The sequence below is a fragment of the Homalodisca vitripennis genome, chromosome 2 (assembly GCF_021130785.1).
Source record: "Homalodisca vitripennis isolate AUS2020 chromosome 2, UT_GWSS_2.1, whole genome shotgun sequence".
Lineage (NCBI taxonomy): Eukaryota > Metazoa > Arthropoda > Insecta > Hemiptera > Cicadellidae > Homalodisca > Homalodisca vitripennis.
In genome coordinates this window covers 7,617,584-7,635,794 of record NC_060208.1, presented here as the reverse complement: position 1 = coordinate 7,635,794, position 18,211 = coordinate 7,617,584, and the positions used below count along the sequence as shown (strand labels likewise).

Below are 18,211 nucleotides of genomic sequence, written 5' to 3'. Positions count from 1 at the left end.
AAACAAATTAGCGATCAATACAACATTTTTACCACAGGCTGCTATGTTTTCAATAATCTGATGCCGTTTTCTTTGTTGAAGTAATTTTTTTAGTTATTAATAAGGTTTCTATTGTTATTCTAGGATAAGTGTATCAAATTATTGTAAACACTATTGTTTTATCAATGTTTATTACACAAAATCAGTTTTGAATTAAAAGACGGTTATAAAAACCTTGGTGACGTAAAATAAACAATTAAAACGTAAGAAAAGATATCCAATCATAAAACCATTGAAATTCTTTAAGGAATTTGTGTGTTTCAAGAGAAATTTTCCACCACTAAAAAGAAAAACTAATCTATTTGTATTCTACTTATTAATATTGTATCATTTACAAAAAAACCAAAATGATTTATTAGTTCATATTAAAAACACACCTAGATCTAAATACGGTACCATTCCAAAAATATACAAATTATTAACAAACACATTTCTAAATGAAACAAATATTTTAGTGCGTGTCAATAAAAAACATAATATAAACAAAAAAGCTTCATATACTACTACAGAGAATGAGAAGTAGACATAGAACACAATCTTGTGTGGTGTCAGACAAGAACAGTATTGATTGTCGCAGGTCTGCTGGAGACATGCAACCTTCTGCAGTCGTATAAACGGTGTCATGATTTCGACGTTTTTAATCTTCTTCTCGTACAATCGTGTAGAAGATGAGAAGTATACGTAGAACACAATCTTGTGTGGTGTCAGACAAGGTCAGTATTGATTGTCGCAGGTCTGCTGGAGACATGCAACCTTCTGCAGTCGTATAAAGGGTGTCATGATTTCGACGTTTTTAATCTTCTTCTCGTACAATCGTCTAGAAGATGAGAAATATACGTTGAACACAATCTTATGTGGTACAAGACAAGAACAATATTGATCGCCCCAGGTCTGCTGGAGACTTGCAACCTTCTGCAGTCTTATAAACGGTGTCATAATTTCGACGTTTTTAATTTCCTTCTCGTACAACCGTGTAGAAGATGAGAAGTATACGTAGAACACAATCTTGTGTAGTGTCAGACAAGAACAGTATTGATTGTCGCAGGTCTGCTGGAGACATGCAACCTTCTGTAGTCGTATAAACGGTGTCACGATTTCGACGTTTTTAATTTCCTTCTCGTACAACCGTGTAGAAGATGAGAAGTATACGTAGAACACAATCTTGTGTAGTGTCAGACAAGAACAGTATTGATTGTCGCAGGTCTGCTGGAGACATGCAACCTTCTGCAGTCTTATAAACGGTGTCATAATTTCGACGTTTTTAATTTCCTTCTCGTACAACCGTGTAGAAGATGAGAAGTATACGTAGAACACAATCTTGTGTAGTGTCAGACAAGAACAGTATTGATTGTCGCAGGTCTGCTGGAGACATGCAACCTTCTGTAGTCGTATAAACGGTGTCACGATTTCGACGTTTTTAATCTTCTTCTCGTACAATCGTGTAGAAGATGAGAAGTATACGTAGAACACAATCTTGTGTGGTGTCAGACAAGAACAGTATTGATTGTCCCAGGTCTGCTGGAGACATGCAACCTTCTGCAGTCTTATAAACGGTGTCATGATTTCGACGTTTTTAATCTTCTTCTCGTACAATCGTGTAGAAGATGAGAAGTATACGTAGAACACAATCTTGTGTGGTGTCAGACAAGAACAGTATTGATTGTCCCAGGTCTGCTGGAGACATGCAACCTTCTGCAGTCGTATAAAGGGTGTCATGATTTCGACGTTTTTAATCTTCTTCTCGTACAATCGTCTAGAAGATGAGAAATATACGTTGAACACAATCTTATGTGGTACAAGACAAGAACAATATTGATCGCCCCAGGTCTGCTGGAGACTTGCAACCTTCTGCAGTCTTATAAACGGTGTCATAATTTCGACGTTTTTAATTTCCTTCTCGTACAACCGTGTAGAAGATGAGAAGTATACGTAGAACACAATCTTGTGTAGTGTCAGACAAGAACAGTATTGATTGTCGCAGGTCTGCTGGAGACATGCAACCTTCTGTAGTCGTATAAACGGTGTCACGATTTCGACGTTTTTAATTTCCTTCTCGTACAACCGTGTAGAAGATGAGAAATATACGTAGAACACAATCTTGTGTAGTGTCAGACAAGAACAGTATTGATTGTCGCAGGTCTGCTGGAGACATGCAACCTTCTGCAGTCTTATAAACGGTGTCATAATTTCGACGTTTTTAATTTCCTTCTCGTACAACCGTGTAGAAGATGAGAAGTATACGTAGAACACAATCTTGTGTAGTGTCAGACAAGAACAGTATTGATTGTCGCAGGTCTGCTGGAGACATGCAACCTTCTGTAGTCGTATAAACGGTGTCACGATTTCGACGTTTTTAATCTTCTTCTCGTACAATCGTGTAGAAGATGAGAAGTATACGTAGAACACAATCTTGTGTGGTGTCAGACAAGAACAGTATTGATTGTCCCAGGTCTGCTGGAGACATGCAACCTTCTGCAGTCTTATAAACGGTGTCATGATTTCGACGTTTTTAATCTTCTTCTCGTACAATCGTGTAGAAGATGAGAAGTATACGTAGAACACAATCTTGTGTGGTGTCAGACAAGAACAGTATTGATTGTCCCAGGTCTGCTGGAGACATGCAACCTTCTGCAGTCTTATAAACGGTGTCATGATTTCGACGTTTTTAATCTTCTTCTCGTACAATCGTGTAGAAAATGAGAAGTATACGTAGAACACAATCTTGTGTGGTGTCAGACAAGAACAGTATTGATTGTCCTAGGTCTGCTGGAGACATGTAACCTTCTGCAGTCTCATAAATGGTGTCATGATTTCGACGTTTTTAATCTTCTTCTCGTGCAACGGTGTAGAAGATGAGAAATATACGTAGAACACAATCTTATGTGGTACAAGACAAGGACAGTATTGATTGTCGCTGGTCTGCTGGATACATGCAACCTTCTGTAGTCTTATAAACGGTGTCACGATTTCGACGTTTTTAATCTTCTTCTCGTACAACCATGTAGAAGATGAGAAGTATACGTAGAACACAATCTTGTGCGGTGTCAGACAAGAACAGTATTGATTGTTCCAGGTCTGCTGGAGACATGCAACCTTCTGCAGTCTTACAAACGGTGTCATGATTTCGACGTTTTTAATCTTCTTCTCGTACAACCGTGTAGAAGATGAGAAGTATACGTAGAACACAATCTTATGTGGTACAAGACAAGAACAATATTGATCGCCCCAGGTCTGCTGGAGACTTGCAACCTTCTGCAGTCTTATAAACGGTGTCATAATTTCGACGTTTTTAATCTCCTTCTCGTACAATCGTGTAGAAGATGAGAAGTATACGTAGAACACAATCTTGTGTAGTGTCAGACAAGAACAGTATTGATTGTCGCAGGTCTGCTGGAGACATGCAACCTTCTGCAGTCTTATAAACGGTGTCATAATTTCGACGTTTTTAATTTCCTTCTCGTACAACCGTGTAGAAGATGAGAAGTATACGTAGAACACAATCTTGTGTAGTGTCAGACAAGAACAGTATTGATTGTCGCAGGTCTGCTGGAGACATGCAACCTTCTGTAGTCGTATAAACGGTGTCACGATTTCGACGTTTTTAATCTTCTTCTCGTACAATCGTGTAGAAGATGAGAAGTATACGTAGAACACAATCTTGTGTGGTGTCAGACAAGAACAGTATTGATTGTCCCAGGTCTGCTGGAGACATGCAACCTTCTGCAGTCTTATAAACGGTGTCATGATTTCGACGTTTTTAATCTTCTTCTCGTACAATCGTGTAGAAGATGAGAAGTATACGTAGAACACAATCTTGTGTGGTGTCAGACAAGAACAGTATTGATTGTCCCAGGTCTGCTGGAGACATGCAACCTTCTGCAGTCTTATAAACGGTGTCATGATTTCGACGTTTTTAATCTTCTTCTCGTACAATCGTGTAGAAAATGAGAAGTATACGTAGAACACAATCTTGTGTGGTGTCAGACAAGAACAGTATTGATTGTCCTAGGTCTGCTGGAGACATGTAACCTTCTGCAGTCTCATAAATGGTGTCATGATTTCGACGTTTTTAATCTTCTTCTCGTGCAACGGTGTAGAAGATGAGAAATATACGTAGAACACAATCTTATGTGGTACAAGACAAGGACAGTATTGATTGTCGCTGGTCTGCTGGATACATGCAACCTTCTGTAGTCTTATAAACGGTGTCACGATTTCGACGTTTTTAATCTTCTTCTCGTACAACCATGTAGAAGATGAGAAGTATACGTAGAACACAATCTTGTGCGGTGTCAGACAAGAACAGTATTGATTGTTCCAGGTCTGCTGGAGACATGCAACCTTCTGCAGTCTTACAAACGGTGTCATGATTTCGACGTTTTTAATCTTCTTCTCGTACAACCGTGTAGAAGATGAGAAGTATACGTAGAACACAATCTTATGTGGTACAAGACAAGAACAATATTGATCGCCCCAGGTCTGCTGGAGACTTGCAACCTTTTGCAGTCTTATAAACGGTGTCATAATTTCGACATTTTTTAATCTCCTTCTCGTACAATCGTGTAGAAGATGAGAAGTATACGTAGAACACAATCTTGTGTAGTGTCAGACAAGAACAGTATTGATTGTCGCAGGTCTGCTGGAGACATGCAACCTTCTGCAGTCGTATAAACGGTGTCACGATTTCGACGTTTTTTAATCTTCTTCTCGTACAATAGTGTAGAAGATGAGAAGTATACGTAGAACACAATCTTGTGTAGTGTCAGACAAGGTCAGTATTGATTGTCGCAGGTCTGCTGGAGACATGCAACCTTTTGCAGTGTTGTAAATGGTTTCACGATTTCGACGTTTTTAATCTTCTTCTCGTACAATCGTGTAGAAGATGAGAAGTATACGTAGAAAACAATCTTGTGTGGTGTCAGACAAGAACAGTATTGATTGTCGCAGGTCTGCTGGAGACATGCAACCTTCTGCAGTCGTATAAACGGTGTCACGATTTCGACGTTTTTAATCTTCCTTCTCGTACAATCGTGTAGAAGATGAGAAGTATACGTAGAACACAATCTTGTGTAGTGTCAGACAAGAACAGTATTGATTGTCGCAGGTCTGCTGGAGACACGCAACCTTCTGCAGTTGTATAAACGGTGTCACGATTTCGACGTTTTTAATCTTCTTCTCGTACAATCGTGTAGAAGATGAGAAGTATACGTAGAACACAATCTTGTGTGGTGTCAGACAAGAACAGTATTGATTGTCGCAGGTCTGCTGGAGACATGCAACATTCTGCAGTCGTTATAAACGGTGTCACGATTTCGACGTTTTTAATCTTCTTCTCGTACAATCGTGTAGAAGATGAGAAGTATACGTAGAACACAATCTTGTGTGGTGTCAGACAAGAACAGTATTGATTGTCCTAGGTCTGCTGGAGACATGTAACCTTCTGCAGTCTTATAAATGGTGTCATGATTTCGACGTTTTTAATCTTCTTCTCGTACAATCGGTGTAGAAGATGGGAAAGTATACGTAGAACACAATCTTATGTGGTACAAGACAAGACAGTATTGATTGTCGCTGGTCTGCTGGAGACATGCAACCTTCTGCAGTCTTACAAACGGTGTCATGATTTCGACGTTTTTAATCTTCTTCTCGTACAACCGTGTAGAAGATGAGAAGTATACGTAGAACACAATCTTATGTGGTACAAGACAAGAACAGTATTGATCGCCCCAGGTCTGCTGGAGACTTGCAACCTTCTGCAGTCTTATAAACGGTGTCACGATTTCGACGTTTTTAATCTTCCTTCTCGTACAATCGTGTAGAAGATGAGAAGTATACGTAGAACACAATCTTGTGTAGTGTCAGACAAGAACAGTATTGATTGTCGCAGGTCTGCTGGAGACATGCAACCTTCTGCAGTCGTTACAAACGGTGTCACGATTTCGACGTTTTTAATCTTCTTCTCGTACAATAGTGTGTAGAAGATGAGAAGTATACGTAGAACACAATCTTGTGTGGTCAGACAAGAACAATATTGATTGTCGCAGGTCTGCTGGAGACATGCAACCTTTTGCAGTGTTGTAAATGGTTTCACGATTTCGACGTTTTATAATCTTCTTCTCGTACAATCGTGTAGAAGATGAGAAGTATACGTAGAACACAATCTTGTGTAGTGTCAGACAAGAACAGTATTGATTGTCGCAGGTCTGCTGGAGACATGCAACCTTCTGCAGTCGTATAAACGGTGTCATGATTTCGACGTCATTAATCTTCTTCTTTCATAGTTGTTTCAAACCATGCTTGATAATTTTTAGATCCAAGTGTAAGTTATTACTTTGTATCACGCTCTATGATAACGAAAAATATAAAGAGGTTTCTTTTACCTATGAGCTAGATTATTATGTATGTATAACTAATTTTATATAATATATCATTGGACTGAATTTAAAAATTGCCGATATGTAAAAACTACCCCCCACAGAACCTTATAACATAGTTCCTGTATTTTAATTTTTAACAGAGTATTTTACTAAAATAATCAAAATAAGAGTTTAGTAATTCTCTTTTTACATAGCCTTAACGATATTATTTTCATAAACCACTATTAATTTAAGAATATGACGCTAATTTATGCATTTCAATGCTAAACTGTTAATAAAGTAATAAAAGTAAATAAGATTATTTTGAGTTTCATTGCCAAGGAATTTGAAATGTGTTATATGTGTAATACAGAAATACTATATTGTATTCTGTATTGAGTCTTAAGAGAGGAAAGAGGTGAAACAAGACCAATCACATCTATTTGTGCTCCTCTTACTTCTATTTTATTGGAGAGAATTCCTGTAATAGCAGTTCTGCCAGCTCTGATTCCTCAAGAAAGTAATAATGTGAAATGTGTCAAGAGTGGAAAACTCCTCAGGTATAAACTGGTGTCTTGGATTTCGAATTTTATCCTTGCCAATACCCCATTCTGCTAACTAAGATAAGGTGTCTTTTGTTGATATTGGCAGAATATCAAGGCCCTATCTATCACCTCTCAAATAAAACTTCTCGAGAAGTTCAAAGCTTGACTAGTAAGGAAGCCCGACAAAATTCTCAGCTGGTTGTTGTACCCTGACAAGCTTCTCGGTTCGCCTACGGTCGTAGTTACACAGTTCTTTGGTTTGTCTCAGATCGTGGTTACTTTATCCAGAGTGTCATTTTTGGGCGTTTTATATTTTCCTCGGTTTTCCCCTAAATTGGCATCCTTGCTCACATCGTATTAGGTGTATATAAGCTCCTTTTCTGTTTAGTTGGTCAGTGTGAATGTTGAGTTTAGTTCCAGGTCGCCTTCTTCTTAGTGCCTTAGTAAAGCGTTGAAATCTCACGCAGTCGCAAATTTTGACTCAAGGAATTTGGAGTCACGTTCGTCTAAAGAGATCCAAAAAAATTCGGCAACGAAGAAGTTCAACATGAACTCTTTACATCGTTTCGACATCAAAGTCACTCGGACAACAAAATACGGTATAATTTAGTTGAATCGGTATTCTCATCGTCTCATCTGGTAGACAACTGAGTGTACTAAACAATGTTTTAGACACGATCTCTAAGCACAATTTTTTGCACCTAAGTTAACTATGGTGTGAATGATAAGTTAAGCTGCAGTAGGAGAAAGGTGAACCGGAGCTAAACTAAACATTCACGTTGATAAAACCCTTCACACCATATCCACGTTATGTGAAATTGGTCAACTTCTTCGTTCCCTTCAATGGAGAGGTCATAGGTTCTATTCCCGGGGAGGTTAATATAATCGTTCCTAATCGATTTTTAACAATTTCCTGATTGAAATTATTTTGGCGTACATTACCTCCTTAAAAAACGCACATTGATCGACATTGATGAGGGACAAGGTCTGCAAGAGAGACGACACCGATGGCCTATTGTCAATGTTGTGGTTAATGGTCTACGCACCAAAAGTTACAAACTTTCGGAATAGTTGGTCGTAAAGGGTTGTTCAAGACTATTAGACATATATGAATTTTTCAAGCTGCTGTAGAAGCTAAGAGATATCAATAGATTTTGAGTTTGAGTGGCCACCAAACATTTCCTATATTCTTAATTATCATTGATTCCTGTCTCTTTAGCGTTTTCGTAGCTGGTGATGTCAAATTATCACTATGCCAGCGTTACATGATGCCAGCAGAATGCAGTGTGGGTATAACCGCTTTAAAGCACAGGGGACACAACGCAATATGAGGCAGCCAAAAAGAGTATGCGTGACATAGGTGAGTATAATTACGTGCAGATAAATGCAACTGAAGAAATACTCGTGTGATAAGGGTAATAAAGTTATGGTCAGAGTTCAATGTTTCAAGTAACCAAACAGTGTATCAAAGTGGTAGGTGTCTGCAACTGCAATCATCTATGTAATGACGCAGCCAGTACAGGAAAACCGGTGTAATCACAGTATAACTTACGCTTCATTAAAGCACGATTTACGCACAACTTGAAGCCAACGTAGGTCGCTTCGTGACGCCCACACGTTTCCTATTAACAACGTACCATCCGTTATACCGCTTACATTAAAAAGGGATTAGGTGGTATTTATGTAACTATAATCTCAAAGCACTCGTTGTTTTAGTTAATACAGTACAGTCACTGAAACCTGGAAGTTTGATCATGTATGTACAACACGCGTGGCTGTTCCAATATGGAAGCGAGATTATACAAACTAATACACAGCTTACTTCATTAGCCTTCCCGTAGTCAAAGTAAACGACTTCTTTACTACTGATAGTTCTTGTTACAAGCCCATTATGGGAGTAGTTGCGGATTTTAATTCAGGAGAGGATTAGTTCGTTCTTCATCGATGTCGTTTCTGTAATTCGAAATGAGGTATACAAATGTCACACACTGAAATCAAAGCAATATCTTTTCAGAATGTCATCACTCTCTAAGGTGTTCTTCAACCTTTTCGAAGCATTAAAAAACCCTAATCAGTATAAGCGGACACAATGATAACGCTCTTTCACGAGAACGTGTAATACGCCTAACAGGTCTACTACCAGTTTTGTAGTTAGTGAGAACCAAAAAAGGTATCGGTTTCTGTTTCTGATGTGTGTAACACAACTAGAACTTGGAAAATTGAAAGTTCGGAAACTTGCCATCCTTTTAAGATCACATTTCTATACAAAATAGGTATACTTTTACTGTTTTTGAGATATTGAAATGTATAATTATATGAAAAAAGTGGTTATACATCTCACGACGTTAGCGACTGAGGTAGCTCCACCTGTCTAGCTCGTGAGAAGGTTTGTTCATTCCTCAGATGTGTGCCTATGGAAAGAGATGATGGAGAGATTCTGTTGTATATTCACAATTTAATGAAGTCTCATATAAAACTCTGAAAATTTGAGCTTCTCCATCTTTAACATCACCTGTCTGTTTGATAAAGTAGTTTTTTCGAGGGCTAAATTGTTTGATTTCTCATCGGTGCAGGAATGGTTATGGATGTCGGCGCAAGGATGGTTGCGGCTGCCAATGAATGAGTCTAAGTTGTTATTACGCGATGTTACATACGATGGTAGATATAAGCAGCGTCTTTCTGGCTTCCACCAACCGTGGTCTGATGCTTCGCAGTGGCGAAGTTTGGAAATCATCAGTGTTCTGTTCTAAATAGGTGAAGAAGCGAATTGCTTAGACTCAAAATGAGGCCATTCGTGAAGCTGGATGTTTGCAAAGTACCTACGGAAGATTCACGATTCAGCGGACGATTTAGACTTAGGGTTAATCCAAATTTCACTGCCTCAACTTCATGGGGTGATTTTACAACCTTTATAATTCTGGAAAGCAACAAAAGATACCAATGGCGCAGTGTAGCGAGTATAACGGTTATCGCAAGATAACCAGATCAAGCAACTTCGAGCGTGGCTGCTGCTTAATGGTTGACCGCTAAGCGATCCTGTCTTATCCTGGCAAGCAGCCCGCCTGCCCGGCCTTTGGTGGTGGTTTGGAAGTCACCTCTAAGCCGATATTCCCCAGGTTAGTGTTAGAGAGGGCATCTTAGCCCTAACTTCGCCTGGTAAAATAAGACATCTTTACTTTAATCTACATGATCAGTTGGTTAACATTGATAGTATGCAAAGGGCCGCCATCCTTTGTGTTGTTTACAATGATGTGCTTAAACGTGAAGAAACATGTGTTTATTAGACATTTTGTAAGAATGGCTCAGTCCAATTGATTTGTTTAGTGTTGTTTAAGATTAGGTGTACTTAGTTCGGGATTAACTCGTCTCATAAAAATGGATGTTTGAAGATTCTCTTGCGCAATCATGTGAATCTCACCAACCACCAGAGCTGCAGGGGCTGTACAGTGTCAGGCATTCCCTCTATTTCTCCAATTTACCTTTCCTATTTGCTTCCTCTCCTTCTGCTATTTTCGTTGAATTTGTTCACAATAAAAATAATTTAGGCCAATTCGTTTTGCTTGTAACTGATCAGACAGGGCGAGAGCAAACAACAAAAGTAACTGTCAACCTTCCAACAAGCTGGCGAGAGAGACTTCGCTTACACTCAGCCAATGCCAAAAATAAATTAGAATGATTTATAAACGTATTAGACAATATAAAACTTTTATACCTGACACAATCTAATCGTAGGTATCAATTAATGAATCGGATACAAATGTATTAATATGATGATAAATATCACGTTATTAAGCAATCGATTACTGTACGAAATACAGTTCAAGATTATTTTCCTGTATTTGGCATCTTATATGTTATTTTATTGTATATTGAAGGATATTAGTTTTTAAACAAGATTGTTCTAAACAAAGAACAATAATATCTCGAAACTTGTTTGGGTTAATAGCCAGCGCAAATGAGTAAACTTCGCGGGCCTGAATGGTTTACATTAAATGTTTAAACTACTTCCTGCAAGCAGCGTGGGATGCCATTTTATAACATTCTTTTATTCCATATCCTGAGGAAGGATGCTCTATTTTCTTTAAACGTGTTCTTTAACTAGTGGGGCTTTATTTAATAAAAACAAATCGATTTATGAAGACTTGATTATATCCTAAGCAAAAAAGAAACTAGACGGAGAAGTATTAGGTGACGATTGGGTAGCTACAATCTCATATTTGAAGAATTAGGGAACTTCAAAACATAGGAGCAAAGACAAAATGTTTATGTGAAAGGAAAACGTCCAGTTTTCCTTTCATATGATAAGGTTCGAGATTAGTAAATGAGACAAAAGAACAATAGTATTTATATAAATGAGTACAGCATGGTTAGTTCTATTTCAATCGCTGTAACTTCTGTATAAATATAACGTTGTATTGAGTGCTTTGAGTCGATAAAAACTGCAAATTTTATGAAAGACTATAGAGGCCTCTTTTATTCTTGAAATAAAAGTTCAAAAGTTGCTTAAACAACCATTTACACATGTCTGGTTACAGAAAAAGGAGTTTGCAGAAAATAATCTAAAGACTTGGTACATATTACCTTATTGGTCCTAGGAATGAATAGCTTTATTGGCATTGGAGGCAAAAAGTAAAAGGGCAGTTCGTTAGTCTTTCTGTCCGTCCGTTTGTGCGATATCTCTTGCGTTACATTCTATCGAGTCCTTCAATACCCCTTAATTTCTTTAGTATTCCATTTTTAAAGGGCATTATTGTTAAAGTTAGCTGCCATTTCGGAAAAGGGAGGGATAAATTATAAATTTATATTTTTATGAACGTTAAGTGAAGCTTCCCAATTTGGACCTTCCTGTACGTATTCGTTTTTTAGATACGATTTGTTAAGATGGATATCCCTGTCTAATTGGCTGAGCGTTAGCCTGTTAACGCGATACAAGGTGCGATTAAAATTTAAACTATAACGTAGCTATGGTGGGAAGGGTTTATTCTATGTGAATGTTGAGTTTGGACTAGTTCACCTAGATTACACTATGTGTTTGGTCTAGGTGGACCTGATGTCGAAACTATGTAAAGATTTCATTTTAACTGGTGCCGACTTTCGATCTCTTCAGACGATTATGACTCCAAATTCCAGGAGTGACAGCGTCAGATTCCAGATGCTGCTCTAAGAGGAAGGTGAACTGGAGCTAATTTCAATACTAACAATGTAAGCTTTATTCGTTCTAGAGACCAGCAGATTAATCTATAGAACTGTAATCTATATAACATCTACTTTCCAGCCGTATCGTTTCTCCTAAAATTGTGGTCCTGCAAACAAAAACCCGATAACTACCGACTATTAAAGAGGTATTGCTTTAAGATCCTCCCGTACTTCACCTGAAAAGGTTATAAAGGTTTTTAATGACCTCTCTTGGTATGAAAAATGAATTAAATCAACTCTTATTGTACGTAAAATATTATTTAATTCCTTATTAAAGCTTTTGTATCGTATTTGAATATTATCACCTATGTTATCCCTTGTGCTTCATTGTAGTTTGTTAGAGTGATGATGAAAAACCATGCGTTTTCCAATCGCCTACAAAGCCACTTCACATACACCCATCCTTGATTGATAGCCCTAATTTAGAAAAGAGCGGATGTCTAAATTATATTAAAATGCAACAACTGCATAAAACATTACATTTGAAAACCAAAAGTTTACAAAAAGCCTACAAGATTGCAGTAATATTTCTCAGTTGCGTACAAATGGTAGATGTTTGTTCAATTTGTACCTTCTCCTATTTTACAGAAAATATTTTTTGTATTTAGTAAAGTCAATTACTTAGACTACCACACACTTAAAAGTTGTATACTTTGTCAAGTTGAACATTTTGTATTGAATACCCAGGAAATGACTGCAGTTGGTTTTTTCCAAAATATTGGTTTCATATTCATTTTCCAAACGATACACAAATAGTAAATATGAATAGTTTCATTTTTACTCCAGAAAGTATGAATTCTGCACCTACAAATTTCTCCAAGTTTCTTTTATTTACCAACATTTACCATATTTTAAACACTTTAGGGAGGACAGATTTTCCCTTCATCATGGGAGTCACGATCAGTGGAAGACGGAACATTTTTGGGGGTTCTGATCGGTATTAAAACACATTTTGATAGTCTAACATAAGATAATTACAGTACTGTTGTTCTAAATCACGAGGATTGAAAATTTGTAAAAAAGTGTGAAATAACAGTATATTTTTCCCACACATAAACTAGGACTTATTTTAATTTAAGGCAGTACAATCGGTTTTGGTTTGTAAGTTATTTTTATTTTAATGCGATCTCCAAGATAACGCCCATGAAGACAAAAAAAGTAATAGAAGTGTATTTCTCGGTAGCAATAAGTATGGCTTAAGTTTTCTAAAATTATTATTTATAGAAATGTGCAAATGAAATACGTATAGTAAATTTAAGACAATTTAAAGTATTATAAATAATAATTTGTCATTCCCTCCAGTCATCCTTTATATACACACTTTAAACTATATTCGTATCCTTATCCTTATAAGTTTTTCTTTAAACCTCATTGTAGGATCGCAGTAGAATATAATTAAAAGGCCTAAGAATTGTTGTAGAAAGGTGAAAATAAACAAAAACCCTGTTTCTTATTGACATTTAACAATAGGTATCTTAATGAGCGATGTCAAAAACGTTATTTAAGGATTCCAAAAACATATTTCACCTGGAATCCTATTGTAGACCACCTTGAAGCCCTTAAAGTCTGAGTTTGTAAAATATTGCCTGTCAACAATTTGGTTGACATACCACTGATACATGATTGTGTTGCACAATAAAGGTCTCCGCTGTGTCTAAAGTTGGACTGAGAGGTGCTAAGGAGTTGTGTTGACAAGGGTAATTGTTATCAGGAGGTGTTTGCACAGCTTTGTTTGTTTATTTGTTTGCATACGTTAACGAAGGCTAGGCATCTACTGAAATACCCGAGACAAACTGTGTCAGGAAAATAGCACGTGGGAGTCTGATGGTCATTCAGGTTATGACCTGATTTGTCTGTTGTTTGAAGTTTTACAATCGGTTGTTCAGCAGAAGATTTAATTTAAATTGTTATTACATGGTGTACCCATATCTTCAATAAGAAAAATCTTATAATACTTGTACAATTTGCAGGAATTAAAATTGAGTACATCAACATAGATTTTATATTAGTATTATTTTATAGTAGTAAATGTTATTAAAACAACACTTTTCGAATTTAGTTTATTGTTTGGACGAAGCCTTTTTAAACCAAAGATTTCATCGTCATGTGACTCCACAAATTTATTGTTGTTGTGTTGTTTTAATAACATTTACTACTATTTAAAAATGTCTTCCAAATGCTCCAAGAGCCTTCAATAGATTTACTAGATGTAATCATCAGTTTCAGATACATCTAATTTATTCTAAACTAATAAAGTAATTCCAAAAACAAAGTGGTCTGTTAAACGTTATTTAAAGGAAATGGTTCTTAGAAGCTGTCAATTGGTTTTAGGAAAAGGTGAATAACGAAAAACGTTGAAATTAATTAAAGTTCATAAAATAGCAGATAAGGAATACACGAAAAATATATTTACTGAAAGGTGTATTGCTCTTGTGAACATGAAAATATGCCGTTATTAAAAACAAGTCGTTCAACAATGTCACCCAGTATATTCAGGAACGTCGTATCAACGCTATCTACATTTTCTGTGTATTTCATTGTTCTGATGATGGCTACGGTACGAATAATTACAATGACCTTAACTGTATCATTAACTAGTTTTTTAAGGAGAGGACGATCCCCTTTTAAGCCTTATTCTGCCGACCTCCAGAGCCATTGCCCTGTTCGAGGTTCTCAGAATAAGTGATAGAGTCGATACAGTACAAGGTCGATGGCACTGATAAAAAGTGCTAAGGTCAAAGTCAACCTTGGTACACCAAACGCACTATTAACATTTGCAGCATGACAACCAGAGTGAGCTGTTGGTTTTGACTGCTTACATCAACACATTCAGTTTTAACCAAATACTGTATTTTATTTGAGACCATGTAACCAACAAGTATTTTATTAATCGGTGGACAATGAATGGGTTTTAATTTAAAGTGTCCATCTTTCAGACCCTAAAATCTCAAATTCTCAAACAAGTTCTTAGAAATACGACTTAAGTGATACTATAAATATTCTCATTATCATTACATTTTTTTATTTATTATTCAGATAATAAATGCAGAATGCATACTTCGTATATAATTTTCTTGAGATATTTGTTTGAAATTACTAGCAAAATATTGTATTCAGTTAAATATCGTTTTATTCAACACTAAATCAATTAGACAACTTATTTCTGTTTTGACAAAACAAAAATGTTTAGTATGTCGATCAAAGAGCATTTCCCAAATGTTTTTATTACTCATAAATGTTAGATGGTGGTTTAAAGTAAAATAGGTTATTCCCTTGAAAGCTTTTAAGCTAAGCCTGACCGTAAGAACATTGTCTACGAATTTAAATTAGTAACTAAGTACAAGAAAAGTTTGTTGCACTCTGGAGAGAATGAAAAGAAAATACTCAATCTTGAAGTAAAAAAATAAAATGTGAAAAATAATTAATTTTTCACATATTTTTGTACATAAAAATGTACAAAGGCAACATTTTGCGTTTTTGGTATAAATTTAGTTTTTATTGTTTTGTTGTTTATCGGTTTAAATCTTAATATCGACTACGGATGATTTGAAAGAGCAACAAGATGCGATAATCTGCCATCAATAATCACAACAAAAACGGAGAAACTACGTTTCGAAACCTAGTGTCTGTTCTCTTCTTCAAGTGTCAAAACCCAAGAAGTTTAAGATAAGTGCGCACGAAAATTAAAAAGAAAAACATGGAGTATGGAAATGAACATTTTAAAGTCAGTTATGTGTATTCTACATGTTACCAAGGTATTTCAGATAGTTATATTTGATCGGCAACAATCAGTTCTGTGGCGCAGCCCTGGTGCCAGACCTCAGAACTAACTGAAATAATCTCCCAGACCCCAGCCCACCTCGTCCGTATGAATGATTTATCTCCTGTTCAACTAACACAATCAGAGGCAAAATGTAATATTAACAATGCAAATTACAAAGTAGCCGTAGATAAATTATCATTCCATCACAACTCTTGCGGGATAACCGTATTGTGGAGTTAAAACACTGACATAGTCAAGTACACTGTAAGGTGATTAGGAATAAAGCATGAGTATGTAAGCTATACAGTGATATACTCAATAACTAACCAAGAGAATTCAAGAATACTATATGAAATCTGAACCTTTCGAATTCTGTTCATGTGTATTGATGAGACATTCAGTCTCCAACACCAAAATTCTGGCACCTTGAAATACCTTAAAAATTATGGCTCTTAAGTTGTTACTGTAAATACCCATTTGTCACATGAATTTGATTCCAATACGCCATAGCCTCGACAACAACCCTTAAACTCAATCACTACTATATGCTGCATTACAGTACACACTGTTTCCGTCAAATCGATGGCTATATCTCGCTCTCAGGTTACAAATCTACAATATTCCCGATGTTTCTTTTTCTTAATAAAACAGAATTTGTGCTATACGTTTAGGCACATTTCTCATATATAATAATAATCAATCACAAGGTCGTTGATTCCATAGAATGGTAAAGAGAATGTAAAGGTATAACCTAAATAAGGGTTATATAAATTAGTTGAAGGAGGTTTAAGTGTACTTAAAATAATTGCTGCGAGATATTTTCGCTCTTTCTCTCTCTATCTCTGATGACTAAAATAATAAATTGCTATCGAGCGTTATCACTCGTGCACAAATAACGTAACAACTGGAATAAGAAACGTGCAAGTGTTGTTGATTATGCTGCTGGCAATATTGTTGTGATTGCTTTATAATGTGCGTTTCCAAACAACTTGACGTCTGATGCCTACAATGCCTATCGACCGTATCATATACAAAAACAGTGATTTAATCGGTAAGTATCCATAGAGAGATATTGTTTTTAACGTTTTGCTTGAGGAGGAATAGAACTATAGTCAGCATTGAGTTAATAAAAAAAGTAACAAACTTGTATGTCTAAAAAGCGTTGATGGCTTATCGACTATTCTTTGGTAAGGGTGGAGTAATTAGTTTCCAGGAAGAGTAGTTTAGACATCTCATTTAGTATAAAGTTCTTAATCAATCCGAAGAGGTTCGGAAGTTACTGATCTCTTAAATACTAAAGGGAGCCTTAAAATGTGACCAAGACAGCTAATTTTTGGTATACTAACATTTAGGTCAAAGGAATTATACTTCGAGTAAAATACTTTCATAAATAGCAGAAGGCACTGACCTGCAAGTGGTCTAGAAGGGCCTCCAAGCCTCTGTCACTGACACTGCTGCACCGGAGGCTGAGGGAATGCACATGTTTCGTGGCGAGGGGAAAGGAATGGACTAGATCGAGGGCATCTTCATCAGCCGCCCCCAGGAGACAGACAGAGCTGAATCCTCGCCGAAGTAAAGAAGCGTAGAGCCTCGCCCTGTCTTGTGGATGAGCTTGACGTAACTCCCTACATCTCACTACAGGCATCAACCCCGACCAATATCTCGGACTCCGGTACAGAAGGTCTCTCCATCGCACACACACTTGCGCTAAGGTCCGTCTCTCACTGGCACTGAAATAGGTGAAGAACTTCCCCAGGAAGCGGTCATCCATGAGGAGCTCCTGGAGGCTCTGGGGATGCTCCGGAAGATGTATCTTCCTCACGGTCTGAGGGGTGACCGGGTGCACCTGGGCGACCCCTGTCGCAGACTTGCTGCGGAATCTAGAAGGTTTGTCCGGCGGTACCGAAGACACGTTGCCGCCACAGAAGACGTTGGTGACTCTCTCCATGACCGAAGTCTTCTGCAGACCATTGCGGGAGTGGTGTTTACCGCGGAGACCTAACCCTGTGATTCTCTTACTGAGCTCGGCACTTGCCCGCTCTACCACCCCTTGCGCTGACATCGCTCATAGCCCGCGCCCGGCCGCACTAGGACTGCCGCTATTCTGTATGTAGCGTCCCAGTCCTGCCAACACCGCCCCCGGGCACCGCGCCGCACTGCTGCCAACTGCAACGCTATAAATATACCTCCTTTTCCCGCTCACTTCTGACAACTCACAGCATTCATACACTTTATTTATCAATAATAAACATTTAAAATACGTTTTTCAAAGTCTATTAACTAAAAATCACAAAAACAGTTTATCTTAATTT

General features: G+C 37.3%; 1 protein-coding gene across 1 annotated transcript in view; it reads right to left on the bottom strand.

The window, feature by feature from the left end:
* The window catches only part of LOC124353457 (F-box/LRR-repeat protein 16), an 87,761-nt gene extending 69,783 nt beyond the window's left edge, over nucleotides 1-17,978 (bottom strand). Inside the window, exon 1 of the mRNA XM_046803296.1 lies at nucleotides 17,308-17,978. Within this exon, the coding sequence (XP_046659252.1) occupies nucleotides 17,308-17,961 (654 nt within the window). The 5' untranslated portion in view covers nucleotides 17,962-17,978. The remainder of the gene's footprint in view (nucleotides 1-17,307) is intronic.
* Nucleotides 17,979-18,211: the final 233 nt, after the last annotated feature.